Genomic DNA, 24964 nt, shown 5'->3' on the forward strand with positions numbered 1-24964 from the left:
GTGTAACCATTCACCTGTCCCTGTATGCTGCCTTCAGGGCCCCAGGTGGAGCCATTCACCTGTCCCTGTATGCTGCCTTCAGGGCCCCAGGTGTAACCATTCACCTGTCCCTGTATGCTGCCTTCAGGGCCCCAGGTGTAACCATTCACCTGTCCCTGTATGCTGCCTTCAGGGCCCCAGGTGTAACCATTCACCTGTCCCTGTATGCTGCCTTCAGGGCCCCAGGTGTAACCATTCACCTGTCCCTGTATGCTGCCTTCAGGGCCCCAGGTGAGGCCATTCACCTGTCCCTGCTGTATGCTGCCTTCAGGTTTATTGTTTAATTTTAATTCCACGCTTTCAGACCCAGAACCGGCTCTGACGTGCTGGTTCCGGTTCTCCACGCGTGTTTCCACCCACCCATCTCACACTAACCTCGGACTCGAAGCAAAGCGCGAAGAGAGGTGGAGCTGCGGGCTCTTATTGTGAAGGCCTGGGACGGAAACGCGCTTCTACTTCCGCCTTCCCCTCCCAGTGGGTCAGCTGACCGTGGGTCGGTCTGCTGACTGTCAAACAACCGAATCCTGCTCGGCGGAACCAGAACCTACCGGACCCCCAGAACCTCCAGAACCTGCCGGACCCGCAGCCCGACAGTCCCGACCGGAGGCCGAACCGCGGACCGGCCCCCGCCTCCCGTACCCCGCCGGAGGCCTGCTCTCCGCCCGGAACCCGCCGCCTCCGCCGCTTCCGCAGGTCCGACCGACCGGAACCGGAGCCTCGGCGGCCCGGAGCAGCATGGCCCCGCTGGATGTGGCCCTGCAGGGCTTCTCGGTGTTCGGCCTGGTTCTGTTCGTGGTTCTGTGGTTCATGCACTGCATGTCCATCATCTACGTGTGAGTGAGCTAACCGCTAACTGCTGCGCCACCGGCACCGGAACCGGCCTGGAGTCCAGACACCGGCTCGTCCTGGCTCCCTGGTTCCGGTCCGTATCCGCCGGGTCTAGGTTCGGCTCAGTTCTGCGGCTGCCGGGCTCTCGGTACCGGGCCAGAGTCCGTTTATCCCGGGTCGACCTGACCGGTTCCGGTTCTGCTTCGCTGCCGCCGGGTCTCGGTAGAAAAGTGGGTCTCTTGTTCTGATTCGTCCCGAACCGTTGGTTTCCGGTTCTAAAGAGGAACCGGTCATGCTGTTGGACGTTAATGACGTCACCAGTCATCGTTCTGGCGTTAAACGGAACCGGAACCGGAGGCTGAGGTCACGGAGCGGCTCCTGCTAGGAGGTTCTTCCTGTGGAGGTCCTGACGCCCCTGACTGGGTCTGACCCAACAGAACCGCAGAATTCCCGGGTCCAGAACCCGCTGGAGTCCCGGGTCCAGAACCCTGGTCCTGGTTCTGCGGTTCTAGGAAGCTTCCAGCGCCATGATCTGTCTTTATAGAGGTGGAGGAGGCTGACTTCCCATGATGCACTGCTGCTACTTTGATCTGCAGACGGGGCTTCTCCCTCTCTGCCTCCAAGTTCTGCTGGGTTCTGCTGGGTTCTCCTGGGTTCTGCTGGGTTCTCCTCAGCGGGAGCTTTGAGGATTTTAGGAACGTCTCCTGACGGCTGCAGCAGGGCAACGTTCCTGGAGAACGTCTGGCATGGAGAACGTCTGGCAGAGAGAACGTCTGGCAGGGAGAACGTCTGGCAGAACCCGTGCAGACGGCCTCCTGTCCGCAGGCAGCTGACCGAGCAGCCGCTGTGAGGCAGAGCGGAGGTTTTGGACCGTTGGTTCTGTTACATGATGCTGAGCGGCAGAACCATCAGTAGAACTTCCTGTTGGTGAGAAGTTCCTCATTTCAGGCCCAGATCACATGGTTCCTGCATAAAGGAGGCTGACGGCAGTTCTCAGGCGCTCTGAAGGAGAACCAGGACCAGAACCAGGACCAGAACCAGAACGTTGGACTTTATAATAAAGCATCAGGCTCCAGCGTAGAAAAGAAAAGCTTTATGAGACGTTCAGGTCTGCAGAGGAACCAGGAACCCTGCAGGCCTGAAGCTGCGTCTGGGTCAGCAGGCGGCACCAGACCCAGGTCCAGAAGACGTGACCAGAACCTTCACCTGGAGGAGGTCACTGCTGAAGAAGCTGGAAGGTCAGAGTTCTGGATCCAAGAATACCGACAGAAAATTGAGTGGAAGGAAGACCAGGCTGGAGTCTAGACGGGTTCTGGTCCCGAGCTACACGGGTCAGATTGGGCCCAGGAGAACAGGAACCGGACTGCTGCTCAGTGGTCCACAGTCCTGCTTTCAGATGAAAGTAAAGGTTCTGGAGGACCAGAGAGCTTTCTGGTGGAGGTAAAGAGGACATGGAGGTGGATGGAGAAGAAGAAGAAGAAGATGGAGGTGGATGGAGAAGAAGAAGAAAATGATGGAGACGCCTGGAAGGGAAACACCAGAAGATAACTGGGATTAACATCTAGCCACTGAAGATGTAGGAGTGGAGGGAAGGTAGCCTGGCCGGCCACGCCTTCCTGGGTTTGCTCCAATAGAGCGCTCCTCTGGGCGGGGTGGGCGGAGTTAGCAGGCCAGAATAAACCAATCAGAGAAGCCGTGGAGGTGACGTAGAAACATCTTCTGCTGCTTCCACACCATCACCCAACACGGCGAGCAGCGACTACGGCGAAGGATTCTTTTAAAACAGAAGAACGCGTTAGCTAACGAAGGCGCTAGCTAACGAAGGCGCTAGCTAACGAAGACGCTAGCTAACGAAGGCGCTAGCTAAAGAAGACGCTAGCTAACGAAGGCGCTAGCTAACGAAGGCGCTAGCTAACGAAGGCGCTAGCTAACGAAGACGCTAGCTAACGAAGGCGCTAGCTAAAGAAGACGCTAGCTAAAGAAGACGCTAGCTAACGAAGGCGCTAGCTAACGAAGGCGCTAGCTAACGAAGGCGCTAGCTAACGAAGGCGCCGTAGCGGCGGCCATCTTGTTTGTGATTAATTGTGACTGTGGCTTGATGGGTTGAGTAGTCGTCTGGCAATCAGAAGGTTGTGGGTTCGATTCCAGCTTCCCCTTGTCACGTGTCGATGTGCCCCTGGGCAAGGCACCTAACCCCAAATTGCCTACCGAGCTGCGTCTCGGAGTATGGGGAATGTTAGCCTAGTGGAGCGGCGCGCTTGCAGTCAGAGAAGGATGCAAGTACCCGGTTTGATCCCCACTACCTGCACTCTGGGTCCCTGAGCAAGACCCTTAACCCCCGATTGCTCCCCGGGCGCCGCACATGGCAGCCCACTGCTCCCCAAGGGGATGGGTTAAAAGCAGAGAACACATTTTGTTGTAATGTATGTTTCAATGACAATAAAGATGATATTACTACTACTACTATATTACTATATTATTACTACTATTACTACTCGGCGTCTGACGGTTTGTTATAATCGCTGATTTACAAGTTCACTCGTCTCTGCAGCCGCCCAGTACTGTTAACCAAGACTGTGATTGGTTGCCATCTCTGGCTCTCAGCCAATGGGGCAGCTCCTCTGAACGCGTGTTTTACCAGGTTTCTAAAGGTAGGCTGCTGACCTCTGACCTCTGTGTTGCAGGCGTCTCCACCTCCATAAGAAGAGGCCTGAAGCCAAGCAGCCGTACGCTCAGGTGCTCGGAGTCTCCCTGCTGAAGCCGCTGAAGGGCGTCGACCCCAACCTCATCTCCAACCTGGAGACCTTCTTCACGCTGGACTACCCCAAGGTGAGGAGAACCGCCCCGGCCCATCCGGACCTGTGGTTCCGCCCGCGTATCGGCCAGTGTGGGACAGTCAGCTAGAGTAGTCCACCCTAAAACGAGGAGGTGTTCACAGATGCTCATTAGTATAAAGGTTCTGATTGGACCGCAGCTCTGCAGCACCAGAGACCCGGTCCCCAGAACCGCAGCGCGCCGTCCAGAACAAAGATGTCAGAACTCCAACAGGGGTCCTGGAGCCCCGTGGCGAGCGGTCGCCCTAAACCACGGATCGTTGCAGATCTCACGGTTCCTTCGCTGCGTTATCGATCTCGCTCGGGTTAGCGGACCGGTTAGCAGCGGTTAGCGGACCGGTTAGCGACGGTTAGCGGACCGGTTAGCGTCCGTTAGCAGCGGTTAGCGGACCGGTTAGCGTCCGTTAGCAGCGGTTAGCGGACCGGTTAGCAGCGGTTAGCGGACCGGTTAGCAGTGGTTAGCAGCGGTTAGCGGACCGGTTAGCGTCCGTTGGCAGCGGTTAGCGGACCGGTTAGCGTCTACGTCATTTGGTTTTGATGCCTGGAAGTACGACAGCGTTCTTTAGCCGTGGTTCACGGTCCTGCCGTCACTGCACAGCCACGCAGCTGCAGCAACGGATCCACATCATCAACCTTTATTTACCCAGGAGACTCCTGACAACGAGACGGTTAAACAGTTCAAAGTATAATAACTACATAAAACCCTAAAATCTATTTAAACATGGCATATGGATTTAAATTATTTATAAGACCCTTTAAGGAATAAAAAGATATTTAAACCAGAAACACTCAGCACTGTGTTCCAGGCTTCCAGCAGTGTTGCCAGGTCTGCTTACTATCAGCGATTGTTTATTTCTGTTTATAAGGTAGAGGTAATAGAGCTGCTTGCTGGTTTCTCTCGCAGGAACTGGCAACACGGTCTTCCAGCGCCCACTCACACCGCGGCTGTCTGGGCGCAGAGCAACAGAGTATTCTTCTCGTTAGCTTCCACTGCCGTGTAAAAGTTTAAAAGTCATTTAACCTGAACTGCTAAAACATGCAGCGCTGCACGTTGGTCATGCGCTGTGTGTGGGTGCAGCAGCTGTTGTCTGAAGACGCCTAGCACAGCAGTTAGCCGTTAGCGTTGGCTTCCTCTACTTTGCTTACTTATCATCAGTTTAACTAACCAAGTTAGCTCCACAAACTCATATTCTGCTAACGAAAATGTTAGCTTAGCTATCGTAGTGCTTACGTCTAAGTACTGCTAACGAGCTTAACGAGCCGCTGGTACCTGCACTCAGGTGTGTGTCTGTGTGTTTCAGTATGAGATCCTGCTGTGTGTCCAGGATCAGGACGATCCAGCCGTGGACGTCTGTAAGAAGCTGCTGGGAAAATATCCCAACGTGGACGCTAGACTCTTCATCGGTGAGTGATCGGCGCGTTTACTTCCTGTTTCCTGTCTCCGCCCTCAGTCTGTCATCCTGCTCTTCTTCTTCTTCTTCTTCAGGTGGGAAGAAGGTGGGAATCAACCCCAAGATCAACAACCTGATGCCAGGATACGAAGCAGCCAAATATGGACTGGTGTGGATCTGTGACAGCGGCATCAGAGGTCAGAACCAGAACCAGAACCTGTTCAGCAGCTCTGCAACAAATACTGTTAGGGTTAAGAAATGCGTAATAACAGCAGAAACTGAACGGCTGGAAGAACCTGAAGGTCTCCGCAGCTCCTGGAGAGCCTAGATTCGTCTGTTCTGCTCTCCTGTAGAGTTCAGGGACACAACAACACGGATTTAAGGGATTAAAAAGCAGATTTAGCAGGATATGATCGCTCTAAAGTTCACCGCACTAAAGAACTGTTGCAGAACTAACTCTGGGGGGAGCGGAGCTGCACAGCTGTGGTTCCTGGTAGAAATGTGAAGATGAGGTCTTGGTCTCTTCCAGCTGAAGATCAGGTCAGGTCAGCTGGACGGACCCGGTCTCATCTATAACCAGCAGCTGTGATCTATAAAAGATCACAGCTGCTCATGGTGCAGATGGGGAAGTGGCGCCACAGGTGGTGAAGTGGTGAACTGCAGCCAGACTGCATCATGGTTCCTCAGTTCAATTCAATTCAATTCAATTTTATTTATATAGCGCCAAATCATGAAACATGTCATCTCAAGACACTTTACAAAATCAAGTTCAATCATATTATACAGATTGGGTCAGATTATACAGATTGGTCAAAAATGTCCTATATAAGGAAACCAGTTGATTGCATCAAAGTCCCGACAAGCAGCATTCACTCCTGGGGAACCGTAGAGCCACAGGGAGAGTCATCTGCATTGTACATGGCTTTGCTGCAATCCCTCATACTGAGCAAGCATGAAGCGACAGTGGGAAGAAAAACCACCCATTAACGGGAAGGAAAAACCTCCGGCAGAACCGGGCTCAGTATGAACGGTCATCTGCCTCGACCGACTGGGGTTACAGAAGACAGAACAGAGACACAACAAGAGAAACAAAAAAGCACAGAAGCACACATTGATCTAGTAATCTGTTCTACATTAGATGGTAATAGCAGGTGAGCCGTCTTCTCTGGATGATGTCACAGTTAACAGAACGCCAGACCAGGTGTAACTACTATGAAGAAAAAGAGAGAGAGCAAAAAGTTAAAGCAGAAATCACGACAGTCGTTTCAATGTAATACAATGCAAAACTGGAGAACAGTAGAAATCAGTAGAGAGAGAGAAATAGACCCTGATGTCCTCCAGCAGCCTAAGCCTATCACAGCACAACTATAGAGATAGCTCAGGGTATGAGCCACTCTGACTAGAAGCTTTGTCACAAAGGAAAGTTTTAAGATTAGTCTTAAAAGTAGACGGGGTGTCTGCCTCACGGACCAAAACTGGGAGTTGGTTCCACAGGAGAGGAGCCTGATAGCTAAAGGATCTGCCTCCCATTCTACTTTTAGAGACTCTAGGAACCACCAGCAGACCTGCAGTCTGAGAGCGAAGTGCTCTGTTAGGAACATACGGGGTAATCAGAGCTCTGATATATGATGGAGCTTGATTATTAAGGGCTTTATACGTTAGAAGGAGAATTTTAAATTCTATTCTTGATTTAACAGGAAGCCAATGAAGGGAAGCTAAAATTGGAGAAATATGATCCCTCTTGTTGATTTTCATCAGAACTCTTGCTGCAGCATTTTGGATCAGCTGAAGGCTTTGAACTGCATTTTGTGGACTTCCTGATAGTAAAGAATTACAATAGTCCAGCCTTGAAGTAACAAATGCATGGACTAGTTTTTCAGCATCACTCCTGGACAGAATGTTTCTAATTTTGGCGATATTCCTGAGGTGAAAAAAGGAAACTCTGGAAACCTGTTTAATATGGGATTTAAATGACATGTCTTGGTCAAAAACAACACCAAGATTTTTAACTTTATTACCAGAGGCCAGACATTCAGGTTCTCTCAGTTTAATCCCAGATAAACTTCATCACCAGCATTCAGAACCACAGAGTCATTCATGCTGCAGCCGGTGACACTTACTACACACCAGGAGCTTTTACATCAGTAAAAACGCCCATAAACAATCATAAATAAAGGTGATGATGATCTCCATGGTGACGTCTTCCACAGATTAGCAGGTAATGGTGACCAGGTGTGAGGCGGTTAATTGCTGTAAGCAGGTGCGTAACGCGGTTCAGGTTTCCTGACCAATCATCACGTCTGCCTGATGTTCCGCTTCAGACTCTGATCAGACGCTCAGGTGTTCCTTGCAGGTCGGGTTCTGACTCCGCCCCTTTCTCTCCTACAGTGAAACCCGACACCCTGACGGATCTGACCAATCAGATGACAGAGAAGGTGGGATTGGTCCACGGTCTGCCGTTTGTCGCAGACCGCCAAGGTTTCGCCGCCACTTTAGAGCAGGTGAGGTCTGGGTCTGAGGTCGGTACTCCGAGGGGGCGGGGCTTCTTGCTGACTGCAGCCCACCTGTGTGCAGGTGTACTTTGGGACATCCCACCCCCGCTCCTACATCTCGGCCAACGTAACGGGGATCAAGTGCGTGACGGGAATGTCGTGCCTGATGAGGAAGGACGTGTTGGACCAGGCGGGGGGGCTGGTGGCCTTCGCTCAGTACATCGCTGAGGATTACTTCATGGCCAAGGCCATCGCCGACAGGTGAGCTCGTTAGCGTTAGCGTGTAGAGACCTTCCTCAGGTTGCCCTGGTAACACTTCTGTCTGCTCCTCAGAGGATGGAGGTTCTCCATGGCCACACAGGTGGCGCTGCAGAACTCCGGCTCCTACTCCATCGCACAGTTCCAGTCCCGCATGATCAGGTGAGCTGCAGCCTGCCGCCTGATTGGCTGCCTGTTCTGGAGAGCGTGCTGATAAAGTCTGTGTGGACAGGTGGACCAAGCTGCGGATCAACATGGTTCCTGCCACCGTCCTGGAACCCGTCTCCGAGTGCTTCCTGGCCAGCCTCATCATCGGCTGGGCCGCGCATCACGTGTTCAGGTATGGCCAATCACAGAGCAGGAGCCCAGGGGCGGGGCCTAAGCCGGCGTGTACACTGATGAGGTCATAGACAGGGTCTGCTCTCAAACACACATCAGCTCATTGTTAGTAAAATGTTTTCAATCATTGCTGTTTAATTTTAGGCCGCCATATTGTGAGAGGCACTACTGCAAAATCTAGTCAGTGCCCCTCACAATATGTTCTAATTATACTTCTTAGCCATAGCTCCTACCTCCTGCTCCTCTCACCTCCTCGGTCCCTCGGGTTCTGGAGGAATCTCCTCATCTCCTGGTGGTTCCACATGTCATCACGCTCCTGTTAGTTTCCTCTGGCTGCTCACTTCTAGTGTTTATGTATCCGCTTAGCGGTTAGCTTAGCGGTTAGCTTCAGTGTTAGCCGTTCACTGTAGCTCTGCTGCTCTCACTGTAGACTTTGAGAAGAAGAGGAAGGACTCAGTAGAAAGAAATAAGACCAGAAAGGATTTAGAGATTCTTTAATGTGATCCCCTGAGGAGCAGAAGAGACAGACGGTCTAACGCAGTTATTCAGGAAGGGAAGTGGGGAAACTTCCAGAAAAGTGACTCTAGCTTCAGGTGAGAACAGAGGGGGGTGCAGCTGTGAGTTTGTCAGGTTGGTCTGTAGTCCAGCTCTGAGCCTGGAGTCATGGCTAAATATTGGCAGAAGAAATGAGGTAGACTGTCAGCATGAGGAGCTTTTATGGCCGTGAATAGAATAAATATCTGCAGACTGACCTGCCTTTTTCTCTCCAGACATCCACAGGTTTGAAGTCTGTTTCTCTTTTGAGTCTTTTCTGCTTGGGACAGTTTTAAAGGTGGGGTGACTGCTGCTGTCTATCTCCAGCTGTCAATGGGCGAGACGTTCACCTGGACAGGTGGCCATGCCGCAGGGTTAGGACAACCAACCATTCACACACACTTAGGAGGATTTAGAGAGGCCAATCAACCTAACATGCTTCTGGACTGTGGGAGGAAGCTGGAGAACCCGAAGAGAACCCACGCATGCACAGGGAGAACATGCAGACTCCATGCAGAAAGACTGAGGGTGGAGCTCAGAAGGATCTCAAAGTAAATTTCTATCCCTGCCCCTGAGAAGCTGTGTATCGTGACACGTTGGTGTGGAAATGGTTTGGGTCATAAATATTACTGTGGTGATAGACTCACCAGCCTTTTAGTATCAGGATCCACGCTGCTGGTCTGTTTCCACACCGTCTGCTTGTAGACGACGTTTCTACCCATCAGTGTGTGAAAGAGGAACGGTCTGCGCTGCCGTCGTCAGTCTGATGGTCTGATGGCTCTACTGGAATAAAGCCACGTGTGTTTAGGCGTTCCTGAGGACATAGTTAGTATTCCATGTCAAATACTTCAAGTCATTTTCTTAATCCCAGGAGATAAAATCCAGGACCAGTTAGGACCATAAACCCAGGCCGTAGTCTTATTTATGAAATATATAAAATAAATCATACAAAGCACCGCGGTTTGGTTAATATCCCAACCCAACATGGCGGCCCTTTAAGGTGAGGAACCAATAGGAACAGTTCCCTAAAACGGCACCGGGACAGAACCTGAAATCACAGACATGCATAAAGCCACTCAGATAAAATCCTGTCATTATCAAACGCTTCAGTTATTGAACTATTATTGGTAGCTGGACAAACTGGTCATAAGCAACTATGATAAAAACAAGGAACGATGCTCAGAGTTCTGATCCATCCTGTAGTGACAGGAAAATGCTGCTCGTTAGTTTATTTATTGCTTTACTTCAGCCAGGCGAACAGATGCCGTCGTTCTACCTTCAACGAACCAAAAACCTCTGAAAATGAGAATCAGAGCAGGATGATGTCAGCGTGGTGTAACAAGGACGATGGCCTCCTCTTTATCAGAGGAGGTCCATGTTTACCAGCAGGTAGAAAATGCTTAAAATGTAGATTCTGTGGTGCTCTGTCATAATTTAAGACACAGAAACACCCTTAGTCAGACAGTTACTCAGCATGAGTGATCCAGGCTACCCACAGGAGCAGCATGAGTGATCCAGGCTACCCACAGGAGCAGCATGAGTGATCCAGGCTACCCACAGGATGGGCATGAGTGATCCAGGCTACCCACAGGATGGGCATGAGTGATCCAGGCTACCCACAGGATGGGCATGAGTGATCCAGGCTACCCACAGGAGCAGCCTGAGTGATCCAGGCTACCCACAGGAGCAGCCTGAGTGATCCAGGCTACCCACAGGAGCAGCATGAGTGATCCAGGCTACCCACAGGAGCAGCATGAGTGATCCAGGCTACCCACAGGATGGGCATGAGTGATCCAGGCTACCCACAGGATGGGCATGAGTGATCCAGGCTACCCACAGGAGCAGCCTGAGTGATCCAGGCTACCCACAGGAGCAGCAAGAGTGATCCAGGCTACCCACAGGAGCAGCAAGAGTGATCCAGGCTACCCACAGGAGCAGCAAGAGTGATCCAGGCTACCCACAGGAGCAGCAAGAGTGATCCAGGCTACCCACAGGAGCAGCAAGAGTGATCCAGGCTACCCACAGGATGGGCATGAGTGATCCAGGCTACCCACAGGAGCAGCAAGAGTGATCCAGGCTACCCACAGGAGCAGCAAGAGTGATCCAGGCTACCCACAGGAGCAGCAAGAGTGATCCAGGCTACCCACAGGAGCAGCAAGAGTGATCCAGGCTACCCACAGGAGCAGCAAGAGTGATCCAGGCTACCCACAGCAGCAGCATGAGTGATCCAGGCTACCCACAGGATGGGCATGAGTGATCCAGGCTACCCACAGGAGCAGCATGAGTGATCCAGGCTACCCACAGGAGCAGCAAGAGTGATCCAGGCTACCCACAGGAGCAGCAAGAGTGATCCAGGCTACCCACAGGAGCAGCAAGAGTGATCCAGGCTACCCACAGGAGCAGCAAGAGTGATCCAGGCTACCCACAGGAGCAGCAAGAGTGATCCAGGCTACCCACAGCAGCAGCATGAGTGATCCAGGCTACCCACAGGATGGGCATGAGTGATCCAGGCTACCCACAGCAGCAGCCTGAGTGATCCAGGCTACCCACAGGAGCAGCATGAGTGATCCAGGCTACCCACAGGAGCAGCAAGAGTGATCCAGGCTACCCACAGGAGCAGCAAGAGTGATCCAGGCTACCCACAGGATGGGCATGAGTGATCCAGGCTACCCACAGGATGGGCATGAGTGATCCAGGCTACCCACAGGAGCAGCAAGAGTGATCCAGGCTACCCACAGGATGGGCATGAGTGATCCAGGCTACCCACAGGAGCAGCAAGAGTGATCCAGGCTACCCACAGGAGCAGCAAGAGTGATCCAGGCTACCCACAGCAGCAGCATGAGTGATCCAGGCTACCCACAGGATGGGCATGAGTGATCCAGGCTACCCACAGGAGCAGCAAGAGTGATCCAGGCTACCCACAGGAGCAGCAAGAGTGATCCAGGCTACCCACAGGATGGGCATGAGTGATCCAGGCTACCCACAGGATGGGCATGAGTGATCCAGGCTACCCACAGGAGCAGCAAGAGTGATCCAGGCTACCCACAGGAGCAGCAAGAGTGATCCAGGCTACCCACAGGAGCAGCAAGAGTGATCCAGGCTACCCACAGCAGCAGCATGAGTGATCCAGGCTACCCACAGTAAAGGAGGCAGAGGACTTTTCTTTCTGCAGCCTGTGTCGCTGTGAAGGTTCGGCGTCCTCCTGGTCCATGGAGAAGGTGGTGCAGCAACCTGAAGGAGTTTTTCTCTGAGTTTCTTCTTCGGTGGCACAAAGGCTTTTCTCATGTCGTTGAGGCCGGTGGACATTTCTCTGAGTAGCATTGTGGTCCAGTACCGTATCGTCTCAGTGATCTGGACCGTGTCAGAGGTCTCAGAGGCGTGGGTCTGTCTCCATCCACTGGCCGCTCTGGCCCAAGGTTCCCCTCCAAGTCAAGAACCGTGGAAGCGTCCACTTATTAAAACGTAGGACTGAGTCGGTGTATTTCTGACCCAGAAAATAAGTTTAAGTAGTTAGTGTGGGTTTATTTTATCCATCACTGGACTAACCATCAGAATGATGGATTCCTAACGTCTGACATCTTCCTGTGTGTTTCAGGTGGGACATGATGGTCTTCTTCATGTGTCACTGCCTCGCGTGGTTCATCGCTGACTACGTCCAGCTGACGGGGGTGCAGGTACGGCAGCGTCATGTGACCAGCTGCAGAAACACGGTGTCTCAGGTTATTTAAACGCTGACTGGTGACCTCCCTGCAGGGCGGCCCCCTCAGCTTCTCCAAGCTGGACTTCGCCGTGGCCTGGTTCATCAGGGAGTCCATGGCCGTGCAGATCTTCCTGTCGGCCCTCTGGGACCCCACCATCAGCTGGAGGACGGGCCGCTACCGGCTGCGCTGCGGCGGCACCGCCGAGGAGATCCTGGATGTGTAGTTACCACGGCAACCAGCGGCTCTGCTTCCTGCTGCTGGGGGGGGGGGGGGGGGGGCAGGCAGAGACTGTTTTATATGCGAGGTGTGTGCGCGAGCATGTGTGTGTTTTTTAACTATTTATGTTCCTGTTGGTGCTAAGAGTAAAACGACAGAACGAGGAGAGCAAAGCACTGGAAGGAGTGAGGCATCGCACTGAATAACCTGATCTCTGCTCAGCCAGTAAGGACGCAGCAGCACCAACCCCGGCTTCTTATTGGTCCTCCAGAAAGTTAGAGCCACCAGAGCTCTGCTGCCCTCTGGTGGCCGCAGCATGTTGGTCACCGCACTGATGCCACCTCTGCGCCCCCTGCTGGTCACATTGGGGACGGCGCCCCCTGCTGGTGGTGTTGGGAAGGTTGAAGGATTTCAACAGAAACCTTTTCAGGCAAAGACTAAAAAGTTTGCTGCTGCCGCCGCGTCTCTGACCGTTTTTGGACTTTCTGATGAGTTAAAGTGTAAATCTGTTTAGTTCCCCAGACGACCTGATATTTATCTGCTGATTACCAACAAGTCTGGGAGGAAAACAGGTTTTTAAGCTTCAATTCAGAGATGAAAAAACCTGATCTGGATCGACTCCCACCAATCAGACGCAGAGTTCCTCGTGTTTAAAAATTTAATGTAGAAACCAAGCAAAGATGCACTTTCATGGAAAACTTTTAGTTTTGTTGTTACAGAAACGGCTGCCATGATTTTTTTTAGCAACCCAAGTTGGAAGTGAACTGAACAAACTGTGATTGAACCGGTTTCCCTGATTATTTATTCTGATTCTAGATTACCTCTGTAAAAGTCCGCTTTGAGTCCCAGTAAAAAACAAAAACAAGCAGTCATGGATCAGAAAACTGACGTCACACTCGGCTCTTAACGGGGTCAACCGTGTTGACCAATCAGAGGCCAGCAGCACTGTAATTAAGTGATTCCTTTATTCTGATGGTCGAAACATTTCAGCAGAACAAATGGACCAAAAAGATGAAAGGTGACGCGTTTCTCTGCAGCTTGCGTCACGCTGCGCGCTCAGCCGCAGGGGTTTGGTGATGACGTCATCAGCGGTCGGATGAACCCCGCCTGAACTTTTCTTTTTCCTATATTTCATTTTTTTATTGTTATAAACTGCTGTAACTGACCAATCAAGACCCTTACCCAGTCAGCACTTTCTGTGATTGGTTGATGGGGGTGTTGTGGGCGGGGCTTGGACAGACAGACGGCAGCCATTGGTTGTATGGTTTATTTATTTATTCATGCTCCAACTTCCTGTCACACTTCCAGAATAAATAAAGATTCAACAAACTTTGTGTGTTGGAGTCAAGCACAGACCCCCCCCACTCACCCACCCCCAGCATGCAACATGGCCCCGCCCACAACACGTCACATTCATCAGGTACATTCACAAATAGGAGAGTTTCAGAATAAAAGCTCAGCAGCAGGAAACTGAATCTGAACATCTTGATGATGAGCTGAAGCCAGAATTAATTTGATTAAAACTAATTAAAATATATCAGAGAAGCCAGAAAAGAAACGTATCTAAAATCATTTAAAGTTGTTTCCTTTGATTTTGTAAATGTCCTTTATTTTTATAAAAACGATTTGGAAAGAGCTGCTTTTTTCATTTCTATATCTTTTGATGAACAATAAACTGAAATAAATTAGAAAGGATTTAATCACATTCAGATTTGATTAAGCTGATTATTTGAGCACAAAGGCTAAAAAAATAAAATACATTCAGAGTAACAGCTGCATAAATAAAGGCAGGATACTTTTATTTTAAATTGGTTCTATTTCCTGCAGCTTTTTATTCTCGCTGTAAAGCAGAAATTACACGACCAGCAGATTTTAGCTCAGCCGCTGCCAACCTCAACATGGGGTTCTGGGTAAAACCGGTCCTGGTACCGCTACCGTCTGGACCTGAGCGGCTCCTCCTGCTGCAGCTTCACCTTTCTGACTGTTAGTGACAGAACCTGCTGGTTCCTCGGCCCTCGTCTGGTTCCGACCCGTTTGGACAGCAGGCGTCCTGAAAGCTAAATGTTTCACGTCCTGCTCTGACCTCAGCTAACCAGCTGGTTCTGGTCCAAATGGACAGGTTCTGCTCAGAGTGCCGGTTACCGGCGCAGAACATTTCTGCTGGGTCCACGTTGGGTTCTGCTTCTCTGAGACACGCGCAGCAGGAACAGTCCTGCTGGTTCTGGCTGCAGAGCAAGCAGGTCCGGACCGGACTTAGCGGGCCTGAACAGAACCAGGAAATGGGAGGTGGTGTCATGATGAGCGAACAAGTCGCTCCAATTTAAAGGCACGAAAAGCTTGGCTGGGTTTAACCCCCCGACCGATGTTCTGATCCGATCTGAGCCGCTTTAAAAACCAATTCTTCAGATGAAACGTAGCCCCCCCCCCAACACACACAGACACACACACAGACTGAGACATGTGGGCGGGGCTTAACTTAATTACTAATCACACGTTATACAGTATAAATACACCTGACATTAAAAAACCCTCCCAGGAGAAAGAGCAGGAACACACCAGGACAGGAAACAGCGCCCCCTACAGACTGTAAAAAAACCTGGAAAATAAGGCACAACAGACGGTCAGTGGAGGAGACCCAACATGGACAGCAGGAATAATAATGATGAGGATCCAGCGGGTCAGACGGCAGCAGGACGCGGTGGAGTTTGAAATAAAAACGGTTTTAAAAGTTTCAGCAGGAACATAAACAGCTTGAGACGCTTCGATCAGAACTAAAAACTCACGCCGCTTCTGAAGAAAGGCAGCTTCTGCTCTTCCTGATCCCTTCTAACATTTACAGCTCAGACTCACATCAGCCATCTCCCTGGACTCCATTACCCACAATGCTCTGCTGCTGCTCAGGAATGTGCTCTGGAACATCTGTAACCGTGGCAACAAGCCCCGCTCGACGACATGTGGCCCGTCCGATGGTCCGTCGCCATCAGTGCGGGCCTTGTGGAGGCCCTGCGCTCTGATTGGCCACTGAGCTGCGGGGGGCGGGGCTCAGATGGTGGACTTGGAGAAGGAGACCCGCAGGTGCTGGTTGTGGTCCAGTTGGTGGTCGTGCAGCGCGATCAGAGCCTCGATGGCCTCCTCCACTGACGCCAGCTGCAGCAGCGCCATCTTCCTGTCCTTCCTGTGGGATCAGAGGAAGTGACATCATCACCGCGGACGGCCACCAAGCAGGAAGCGAGCGGTCTTCTGGTCGGTGCTTACTGGAAGAACTTGAAGGCCTTGACGGAGAACCCTCTGGCGGAGAACAAGTCCTTCAGAGAGTCCTCGCTGACCGAGGAGCTAGGAGACAAGGACAGAGGACGCACGGTGAGGAAGGACGCGGCGGTGAACCGGAGAGCCAGGAAGTGGGCGGGGCCTTACGGGATGTTGGACAGGTGCAGCGTAGCTGACGGAGGGAAGATGTTGTTGAAGTTCTTCGATCCGGGCTTTTTGAAGCGGTGGAGGGCGGAGCCTGCGAAGTCCTGAGTCAGCGTCTGCTCCTCCTGCCCCGCCCCCCCGCGGGGCAGCTGCACCACCGGGTGTTTGGACAGCGTCACCCGGATCACGTTTCCATGGAGACGCTGCCCGTTCAGGTGGCTCATGGCTGCGGAGAAGATGTTCACCAATTACATCACAATTAAAGACCCTGCAATTAAAAGTTATTAAAGGTTATTTTTAATACTAAATCATTTTGCAAAACTAAATTGAGATTTTCCAACAGGAACAAATATCAGTTATTAAATGCTGCAACAAAAGAAAAAACAGGAAAACACACTGAAGGTTTAAGGAAATCTTTTCTTAAATGTTGCAACAAGAACAACTGAAATCTAACAAAGTTATGAAGCATAAAACTAAACACTAAACAATAAGGGGTCGTTTTAAAACAAAAGCGTAAACAGAAAGGCTGATTATGGGACCTAAAGTCGTTCCAGTGTGGCGACAGCAGAGCTGCAGGAGGCGGGGCTTAGCTGCCCTCTGAACGGATCAGCTGAACGGTTAATCTGAACGGGTCAGCTGAACGGATCAGCTAAACGGATCATCTGAACGGATCATCTGAACGGGTCATCTGAACGGGTCAGCTGAACGGATCAGCTGAACGGATCAGCTGAACGGATCATCTTAACGGATCAGCTGAACGGATCATCTGAATGGATCATCTGAACGGATCATCTGAACGAATCAGCTGAACGGGTCAGCTGAACGGATCAGCTGAATGGATCATCTGAACGGATCAGATGAACGGATCATCTGAACGGATCAGCTGAATGGATCATCTTAACGGGTCATCTGAACGGGTCATTTTAACGGGTCATCTGAACGGATCAGCTGAACGGGTCAGCTGAACGGATCAGCTGAATGGATCATCTGAACGGATCAGATGAACGGATCATCTGAACGGATCAGCTGAACGGGTCAGCTGAACGGATCATCTGAACTGATTATCTGAACGGATCATCTGAACGGATCAGCTGAACGGATCAGCTGAATGGATCATCTGAACGGATCATCTGAACGGATCATCTGAACGGATCAGCTGAACGGATCAGCTGAACGGGTCAGCTGAACGGATCAGCTGAATGGATCATCTGAACGGATCAGATGAACGGATCATCTGAACGGATCAGCTGAACGGATCAGCTGAATGGATCATCTGAACTGATTATCTGAACGGATCATCTGAACGGATCATCTGAACGGATCAGCTGAACGGATCATCTGAACGGATCATCTGAACGGATCATCTGAACGGATCACTAGCAGCTGATATTTCTCTGTCTGGCTGGTTTGATGCAGGAAAAAAGCTAGAAGTTATTTCAGCGAACGCAGGACCTTGACCCCCAGCGTTCGGTTTGTACGCTTGTGAAAAGACTTGTGAACGACCCCTAAAAGTAATTCTTTTGAGAGGCTGAAAACAGTTCTGTAAACGTGAGGCAGCTGAGGCGTTTGATTTGACAGAGAGAGAAAAACTGCGGCTTCTGACCGAGCTGAGCCTGCGTGGCGTCGCTCATCTGGACTAGAGCGTTTTCCTTCTTGTTGAACAGGATCTTGACTCTCTGAACGTCCCCGTAAACACCTGGAAACACACAGGTAGCAGGTAAATGTCGCCCTGCGGGACCCCCAGCGAATAACCAGAGAGATTTCTCACCAAACAGGATGAAGAGGCAGTGAGGAGAAACTCTCTGTGGAGAAAAACACACGCGGGTCACAAAGCTGTGCTCCCATTGGTCAGCGGCTGTGTGACAGCGTGACCTCTCACCTCTGGGTCCAGGTTTGACACCAGCAGCACCGAGTGAACTGCAGGGGGCGCCACTTGCAGCGCCATGCGAGGAGGAGACACCAGCGAGCCGGGGACAGCTGCTACGGGGAGACCTGGGGACGGAAAACTTTATTTCACAGCAGGACAAACGGACAGGCGCCCCCTGGTGGACACTGTGGCGCCCCCTGGTGGGGCGACGTCACAGCAACGATTACAGATAGTCATCAAAAACATCATTTAGAATGTAAACGATGTGAAAAAGCTGTTTTTATACATTATAAACCTTTTAGAACTAATGAGTTGCATCTAAAAATTAATAAAATAACACTTAACATAAAATAAAAAAACTTCCTAAAAATTGTGTTTTACAAAACAAGTCCATTTACCTTTAAGCCTCTTATAGTTTTACAAAAACCAGAATAAATCAATAATTTGGAAATTCAGCAAAGATCTTTTGAAAAGCTGTTTTTTTTCTTTAGAGATAAATTAGAAATGTAACGAAATATGACCAAACAGCTAAAAAGAAATAAAAAGCTTTGCTTTAATTTTTTTCTGCAAAAAAAAATGCTGCATAGAAAGAAAATTAAATTGTGAATAACCTGAATATTTAAAGCGTCACTGGCCCCCAGCTGGTCTTTTTATTGCTAGTAACTGTTGTTTTCTAGTAACTGTCTACATGTCCCAGTCATTATTACAAATCACTCCATCAAATCCTGCTTGGCGTCCTCCTCAGCTTTGCCCAGTGTGCTGCATTGGACTCAGTAATTCTATTGGCTGAAACGACACCATGATGTCACCAGAGTAATGATGTCAGCAGTTCTGCTGCTGCAGGTATAAAAGCAGCTCCATTAACCCCCCCCCCCCCCCACATAGCACCGCCCACTTTGGTAAAAGCTCCCTAAAAACACCTGCAGACGGAGTAACACTTGAATATCTGACACAGAACACGGCATGAAGCGCCATCTAGTGGCCAACATCACAAACTGCAGCTAACTGGTTGTGAGTCCTGAAAGGGGCAGAAAAAGCTGCAGCTGTTAATGTTCATTATCTCACATTAGCTCCGCCCACCTGCGGGTCATGTGACTCACCTGTGTGCTGATGGAATGTGGGTGGGAACGCCGCTGCTCCATAGGGTGGCAGAGCTACACCTGAAACACACACAGGTGGTCGGTAAGCCCCGCCCACAGACACAAAGCCTTCCAACACCTGGTGGCCAGGCTGTGAACTACAGCTGCGTCACCGGCCTGCAGGTGAGCTGCTCCACCCACCGAAGGCGGTGGCGGCGGGCTCCAGCTCTCCGGTGGGCAGGTCGGCTCTGGTGAAGTCGCGGCTCTTGTCGTTGTTGTACTTGACGTTGAGCGCGCTCAGTTTGGAGAAGTCGATCCTGAGCGTGCAGCAGCCGTTGTAGATGTTCTGGCCGTCCAGAGACTGAAACATGGCAGCGTGTGATTGGTCCACAGCACCAGCTGCGGGCCAGTCACAGAACATGGTCGTGTGCGTGGGACTCACGGCCTTGGCGTGCTGAGCGTGCACGGCGTCGCTGAACTGCAGCAGCGCCTGGAACTGGTTGTTCCTGGTGAAGGTGATGATCTTCAGCACGGAGCCGAACTTACTGAAGATCTGAAGGAAAACAGCCGGTAAAGCAGACAACGCAGCAGGAAACAAGGCTCACAGCACACTAGACCCCACTGCAACAACAAACTGAGCTTGACTGTTTGATGATGGGAGACTTTTGTCTAAAAGAGCCTGGAAACGACTCTCACTAAATGAAAAACCAGGAAAACAAGGAAGAGGAGCAGAGGAGGAAGAGGAGATGAAGGATGTCCTCCAGTGTCATCTCTGCATTAAAACAGGAGCAGCGCCACCGACCTGCTGCAGGACCTCCAGGGTCACCGGGTAGAACAGGTTCTCCACGATGATCCTCAGAACCGCGCTGGGAGCTGGAACTAAGCCCCGCCCATCGGCTGAAGTCATGTTCCCAGAATGCACTGCTGCTGTGTTGATGGCCTGCAGCGCCCTCTGTCAATAAAGAAAAAGATGTTCCTTCACTGAGGCTCCGCCCCCTTTACTGTCAGTAAAATGGGCGGGGCCTGTCACCTGATTGGTCAGATTGTCCGTTTTCAGCTCTCGGTGGTTGGAGTACTGAATGAAGACCGTCTGGTTCCTGATGGTGGGCGGGGCTGAGGCGTAGTAGTTCACCATGGTAACGGCTGCTTCCTCTGACGCCATCTCTAAAAAGGCCTGAAAACCAGACGATAGAGAATCTGTTCAGCAATGAGCCAGAAAAGCTCCACGCCTCCGACATCAACAAGTTACCGCCGTCCAGCAGGAAGAGCGTGGATCCGCTCCATGAAGCGGGTCAGCAGTTAAACTGTTCCGACCCGTTTGGTCAGGAAACCCAAACAAAAAAACAACAACAGAAAGAAAAACGATGGATTCCACCAAGTGCTGCATGTTTATAATCAAGCCCCTTTACTCTGATACCCTAAATAAAGTCCAGTCCAACTGAGAAGTCCTTCAGAAGTCCCTCAATTAGAACTGGAGTCCAGCTGTGTGTCACTGAACCTGAGTCTAAGTGCTGCGGTTCTGGTTCTGGCCCCAGAGGGCAGATGTTCTCTGATGTTCTTAAGAGAACATCTGCATCATGGAGACCAGGGAACCCAGTAGACGGGTCAGGGAGGAAGTCTAGTGCAGTTCACAGCAGGGTCAGGTTCTACAACAACATCCCATCATCTGGACCTGGAGAGTGGATGGAGCACCTGCAGACCCACCAGGACATGGATCGATGGGACCAGTTACCTGGTTTGGATCAAATGGGACAGATGTGTTGAAATGGGTCAAATGGGACCAGTTACCTGGTTTGTATCAAATGGGACAGATGTCCCAAAATGGGTCAAATGGGACCAGTTACCTGGTTTGGATCAAATGGGACAGATGTCCCAAAATGGGTCAAATGGGACCAGTTACCTGGTTTGGATCAAATGGGACAGATGTGTTGAAATGGGTCAAATGGGACCAGTTACCTGGTTTGGATCAAATGGGACAGATGTCTTGAAATGGGTCAAATGGGACCAGTTACCTGGTTTGGATCAAATGGGACAGGTGTCTTGAAATGGGTCAAATGGGACCAGTTACCTGGTTTGGATCAAATAGGACAGATGTACCAAAATGGGTCAAATGGGACCAGTTACCTGGTTTGGATCAAATGGGACAGATGTGTTGAAATGGGTCAAATGGGACCAGTTACCTGGTTTGGATCAAATGGGACAGATGTGTTGAAATGGGTCAAATGGGACCAGTTACCTGGTTTGGATCAAATGGGACAGGTGTGTTGAAATGGGTCAAATGGGACCAGTTACCTGGTTTGGATCAAATGGGACAGATGTCCCGAAATGGGTCAAATGGGACCAGTTACCTGATTCTTGGTCCTCAGTGTGATCAGTTTGGAGACTCTGCCAAAGGGAAGTGCCAGGGCGACCACTTCCTGTTCAGAGATGTCAACAGGTAGCTGACGCAGGTGCAGGACCGGAGAAGGGATGCACTGAGCGCGCTCAGAAACACACAGCCTATCAGTGCCATCAACTGGAAACAGAGACACACGTGACCTGATGGAGGTAACTGGTACTGAGGACAGGATGTGTTAGAGTTGCTGTGAGACAACTCACCTGTGGACAGGTGGGTGGAGTTCATGATCTCAGAGCGACCAACAGGTGATCTGAAGTTTGACTCCTGCAGGTAAACACACAGGTGAGTATGTGATTCACTGACTAATCATTAAACTGAGGAAACCTACGTTTACATGGACAAAGTAATAGAAATAAAGGCGACAGTGGCAATTGGCGGGTTGCCGGTTCGATCCCCTGATCTGACTGTCTCTGTCATTGTGTCCTTGGGCAAGACACTTCAGCCACATTACCTGCTGGCGGTAGTCAGAGGGCCCGGTGGTGCTGTTGTGTGGCAGCCTGGCCCAGGGCAGCAGTAGCTACTAGCAAGCTTAAAAGAACCGTCAGAAAATCCAGATTTTAACTTTATAAAGAGACAGATGGAAGCTTAGAAGTCTGTTAAAGAACATAAACGTAGTTCCTGGGTTCTCTCTACCTGGACCGGGCGCCGTCCATCACAGGACACTTTAGAATAATCTACGGCTCGATCCAAACACCCTTATCGGGTCGGGACTCTTCAGCCAAAGCAGAAGTCCATCAGCGCCTCCATGATCAGAGTCTGAATGGAGCAGTCAGGGAGGAAGGAGGTAGGAAAGGAGCCTGGATGCTTCCTCTCTCACCTCCTTTAGCCTGGGAACCTCATGAGGTCCCTTACTGGTGCTGAGAACCCGTCAGGTATCCCACAATCCTTTGCAGGACATGATGTATCAGCTCAGCCTCTTCACAGAGACCAACTAAAACCTCCGTAGAGCAGAGAACGTCTCTCTGTAGCTCACGTCCAGAAGGCTGTAGGATCTGACTCTGTCCTCCATGAGCAAGGCTCTGGAGCTAGGAGGTAGGAGCTAGGAGACAGGAGGTAGGAGGTAGGAGCTAGGAGGTAGGAACTAGGAGGTAGGAGGTAGGAACTAGGAGGTAGGAACTATGAGGTAGGAGCTAGGAACTAGGAGGTAGGAGCTAGGGGGTAGGAGCTAGGAGACAGGAACTAGGAGCTAGGGGGTAGGAGCTAGGAGACAGGAACTAGGAGCTAGGAGCTAGGGGGTGTTATTAAGGGTGCTGGGATGGAGCCTCCTTCTCTGGACGGTGGGAGGAAGCAGGAGAACCAGGGGAGAATCGACGAACTCCTGCTCCACAGGGACCAGAACAATGAATGAGGTGCAGAACCTGCAGAACCTCATGGATCTCTCTGTACACCTGCTAAGTGTTGGTGAGTGGACCCAGTGGACCCAGTGGGTGATTCTGGATCACTGGAGCGGCTGCTACAGAACCCCAGAACAACAGAACCCAAAGCAGCGAGCAGAACGTTCTTCCACCTCCTCACTAAGGGAGAAAACACAACATAGAGCTGAACCCGGCAGATCTGGTTCTATCAGGACGATCAGATCCGGGTCCAACTCGTCTGACCTGTGGTTCTGATCCGAGCTCAGCTGGCTGCAGGAATAAATGCAGCGTTTCTGCATCCAGCTGTCAGTCAGCTGTTCTTAGAGAACTCAGTCAGGGCTACACAGAACCTTCTGATCAGCTCTGACCCAGACTGAGCTCTCAGAACCAGAACCAGAACCGGATCAGGTTTACAAACCCAGAGCAGCTGTGGTGCCAGAAGGAAGGTGGTGTTGGTGATTCTCATCCTCCCATTAACCACAAGATCAACCTGATGATTAACCGGTTCCAACTGGTTCACCAGCCTGACTGGAGCCCAGACTACTACCTGATCACATTCAGCCCAGGGCCAAATCTCGCGAGATTTTAACCCGTGAAACCCTGCACTGTTTGTTAACAAAACTCCGAACCGAGAAAGGAGCGCGAGCCACAGCACGCAGCGCGAGGAGGCTGCAGTACACAGGTAGACGACAACAGGTAGACGACAGCAGGTAAACGACAGCAGGTAAACAAGGCGCGCGGGAGGAGCCTCCAGGTGGGGCTCAGTCAGCAGGAAACAGCAGATGGGAGGTTCGGGTCGGTTCGGAAAGATTCGGCACCGGCCCTGTTCTCACCGGTCCATGGTCCGACAGTAGGAGAGGATGAGGAGGAGGAAGAGTTGTTTTGGTCCGCGAGCCTCAGCTGCTGCCACAGAGAAGCGCGAGCTCACTTCCTGGTTGGTGACGTCACTGGCCAACATGGCGGCGGTGGACGCGTCCCAGATGAAATAAAAAATCAGAAAGAGAGAAAAATAACAGAACACACGGAAAATTTAACAGAGTAAACACGTAAAAAAGTTTGAATTACAGAGAAAAAAATTCTGTCTAAAATAAAAACGAATAAAAGGTCCAAAAAGATCCAAAAAACGGTAGATTATGCTGTAAATAAAGCAGGAAAAATGCTTTGTGCTCACACTTTCACCCAGAAACTAGAAAATAAACGTTTATATATCCAGCCCTGTAATATATTATCTACACGAAATGTAATTCTAAATGAAATCAGAAAAGAAACGCATCAAAACAGGGACAAAAAATATACTTAACATCAAAAAAGATTTTAAATAGAGTTACACCCCGGAATAAAATAAAACCTGAAGCAAGTCAAGCAAAATAGAAAGAAGGAAGAAATTGGCTGCATTAAACAACAGCAATAAATTAAAAGGAAAATGATCAGATTCATGTTAAACTATCAAAAAACGAATTACACAATTCACAGGGGAAAAATGGTAAATAAATTGGATGAAAAATAAAAACAAGTTGGAATAGAAAATAAGACAACAGAAATTCATAAAGAGCGATAAGTTTTTTTTTTTTACTTCGTGTTGAAATAAAACACAACCAAACAACATTCACTAAAATCAGTCAATTTCTACAGAAGTCTGAGTTAAAATCAAAGAAAAACAGAATAAGAGCTAAAATGATCCCATCCTCTCTAAGCAAAGCCAGCTGATTGTATCCAGTCATTGCAGCATTCACTCCTCCTGGATCAGCGTAGAGCCACAGAACTAAACTCCATGGTACTCCACAAAAAACTCTTGATCAAGATGAGTTAGTAAATTACAGACCTATATCTAATCTTCTTTTCTTATTTAAAATTCTTGAGAAAGTAGTTGCTAATCAACTATGTGAACATTTACAAAGTAATGACCTACTTGAGGAGTTTCAGTCAGGCTTCAGAGCTCATCATAGCACTGAAACAGCTCTGGTGAAGGTCACTAATGATATTCCCATGGCCTCAGATAATGGACTTGTGTCTATACTTGTCCTGTTAGATCTCAGTGCTGCATTTGATACAGTTGATCACAATATTCTCCTACAAAGACTTGAGCATACTGTAGGGATTAAGGGGAAAGCATTAGGCTGGTTTAAATCTGATCTGTCAGACAGATTCCAATTTGTTCATGTTAATAATAAATCTTCTTCAAACTTCAGACTATTGTAATTCTTTATTATCAGGAAGTCAAC

At 50.2% G+C, this 24964-nt stretch overlaps 2 protein-coding genes across 2 annotated transcripts; one reads left to right on the forward strand and one right to left on the reverse strand.

The window, feature by feature from the left end:
• The first annotated feature begins 774 nt into the window (after positions 1-774).
• On the forward strand, positions 775-13961 carry ugcg (UDP-glucose ceramide glucosyltransferase). Its single transcript, XM_012862255.3, has 10 exons — positions 775-872; positions 3552-3696; positions 5003-5105; positions 5188-5289; positions 7481-7593; positions 7667-7845; positions 7918-8004; positions 8075-8182; positions 12311-12389; positions 12469-13961. The coding sequence occupies exons 1-10, from the start codon at positions 775-777 to the stop codon at positions 12637-12639; spliced, it is 1185 nt and encodes a 394-aa protein (XP_012717709.1). The 3' UTR covers positions 12640-13961.
• LOC105926052 (polypyrimidine tract-binding protein 3) lies at positions 13893-23671 on the reverse strand. Its single transcript, XM_036139896.1, has 14 exons — positions 23576-23671; positions 21588-21651; positions 21338-21504; positions 20020-20163; positions 19792-19941; positions 19432-19542; positions 19191-19350; positions 19011-19070; positions 17923-18035; positions 17812-17845; positions 17647-17739; positions 16047-16269; positions 15888-15965; positions 13893-15807 (listed from the first exon to the last, which is right to left on the reverse strand). The coding sequence occupies exons 2-14, from the start codon at positions 21610-21612 to the stop codon at positions 15675-15677; spliced, it is 1491 nt and encodes a 496-aa protein (XP_035995789.1). The 5' UTR covers positions 21613-21651; positions 23576-23671; the 3' UTR covers positions 13893-15674.
• Between the last annotated feature and the right edge of the window lie 1293 nt (positions 23672-24964).

The sequence above is a fragment of the Fundulus heteroclitus genome, chromosome 8, assembly GCF_011125445.2.
Source record: "Fundulus heteroclitus isolate FHET01 chromosome 8, MU-UCD_Fhet_4.1, whole genome shotgun sequence".
NCBI lineage: Eukaryota > Metazoa > Chordata > Actinopteri > Cyprinodontiformes > Fundulidae > Fundulus > Fundulus heteroclitus.

Coding starts and splice junctions, on each gene's coding strand:
- LOC105926052 (XM_036139896.1), bottom strand. CDS start 21,612: ATGAACTCCACCCACCTGTCCACAG. Junction 20,164..21,337: donor CACTGAGGACCAAGAATCAG/GTAACTGGTCCC, acceptor TCTGGTTTTCAG/GCCTTTTTAGAGATGGCGTC. Junction 15,808..15,887: donor AAGGCCTTCAAGTTCTTCCA/GTAAGCACCGAC, acceptor CTGATCCCACAG/GAAGGACAGGAAGATGGCGC.
- ugcg (XM_012862255.3), top strand. CDS start 775: ATGGCCCCGCTGGATGTGGCCCTGCAGGGCTTCTCGGTGTTCGGCCTG. Junction 873..3,551: donor TGCATGTCCATCATCTACGT/GTGAGTGAGCTA, acceptor TCTGTGTTGCAG/GCGTCTCCACCTCCATAAGA. Junction 5,106..5,187: donor GGACGCTAGACTCTTCATCG/GTGAGTGATCGG, acceptor CTTCTTCTTCAG/GTGGGAAGAAGGTGGGAATC.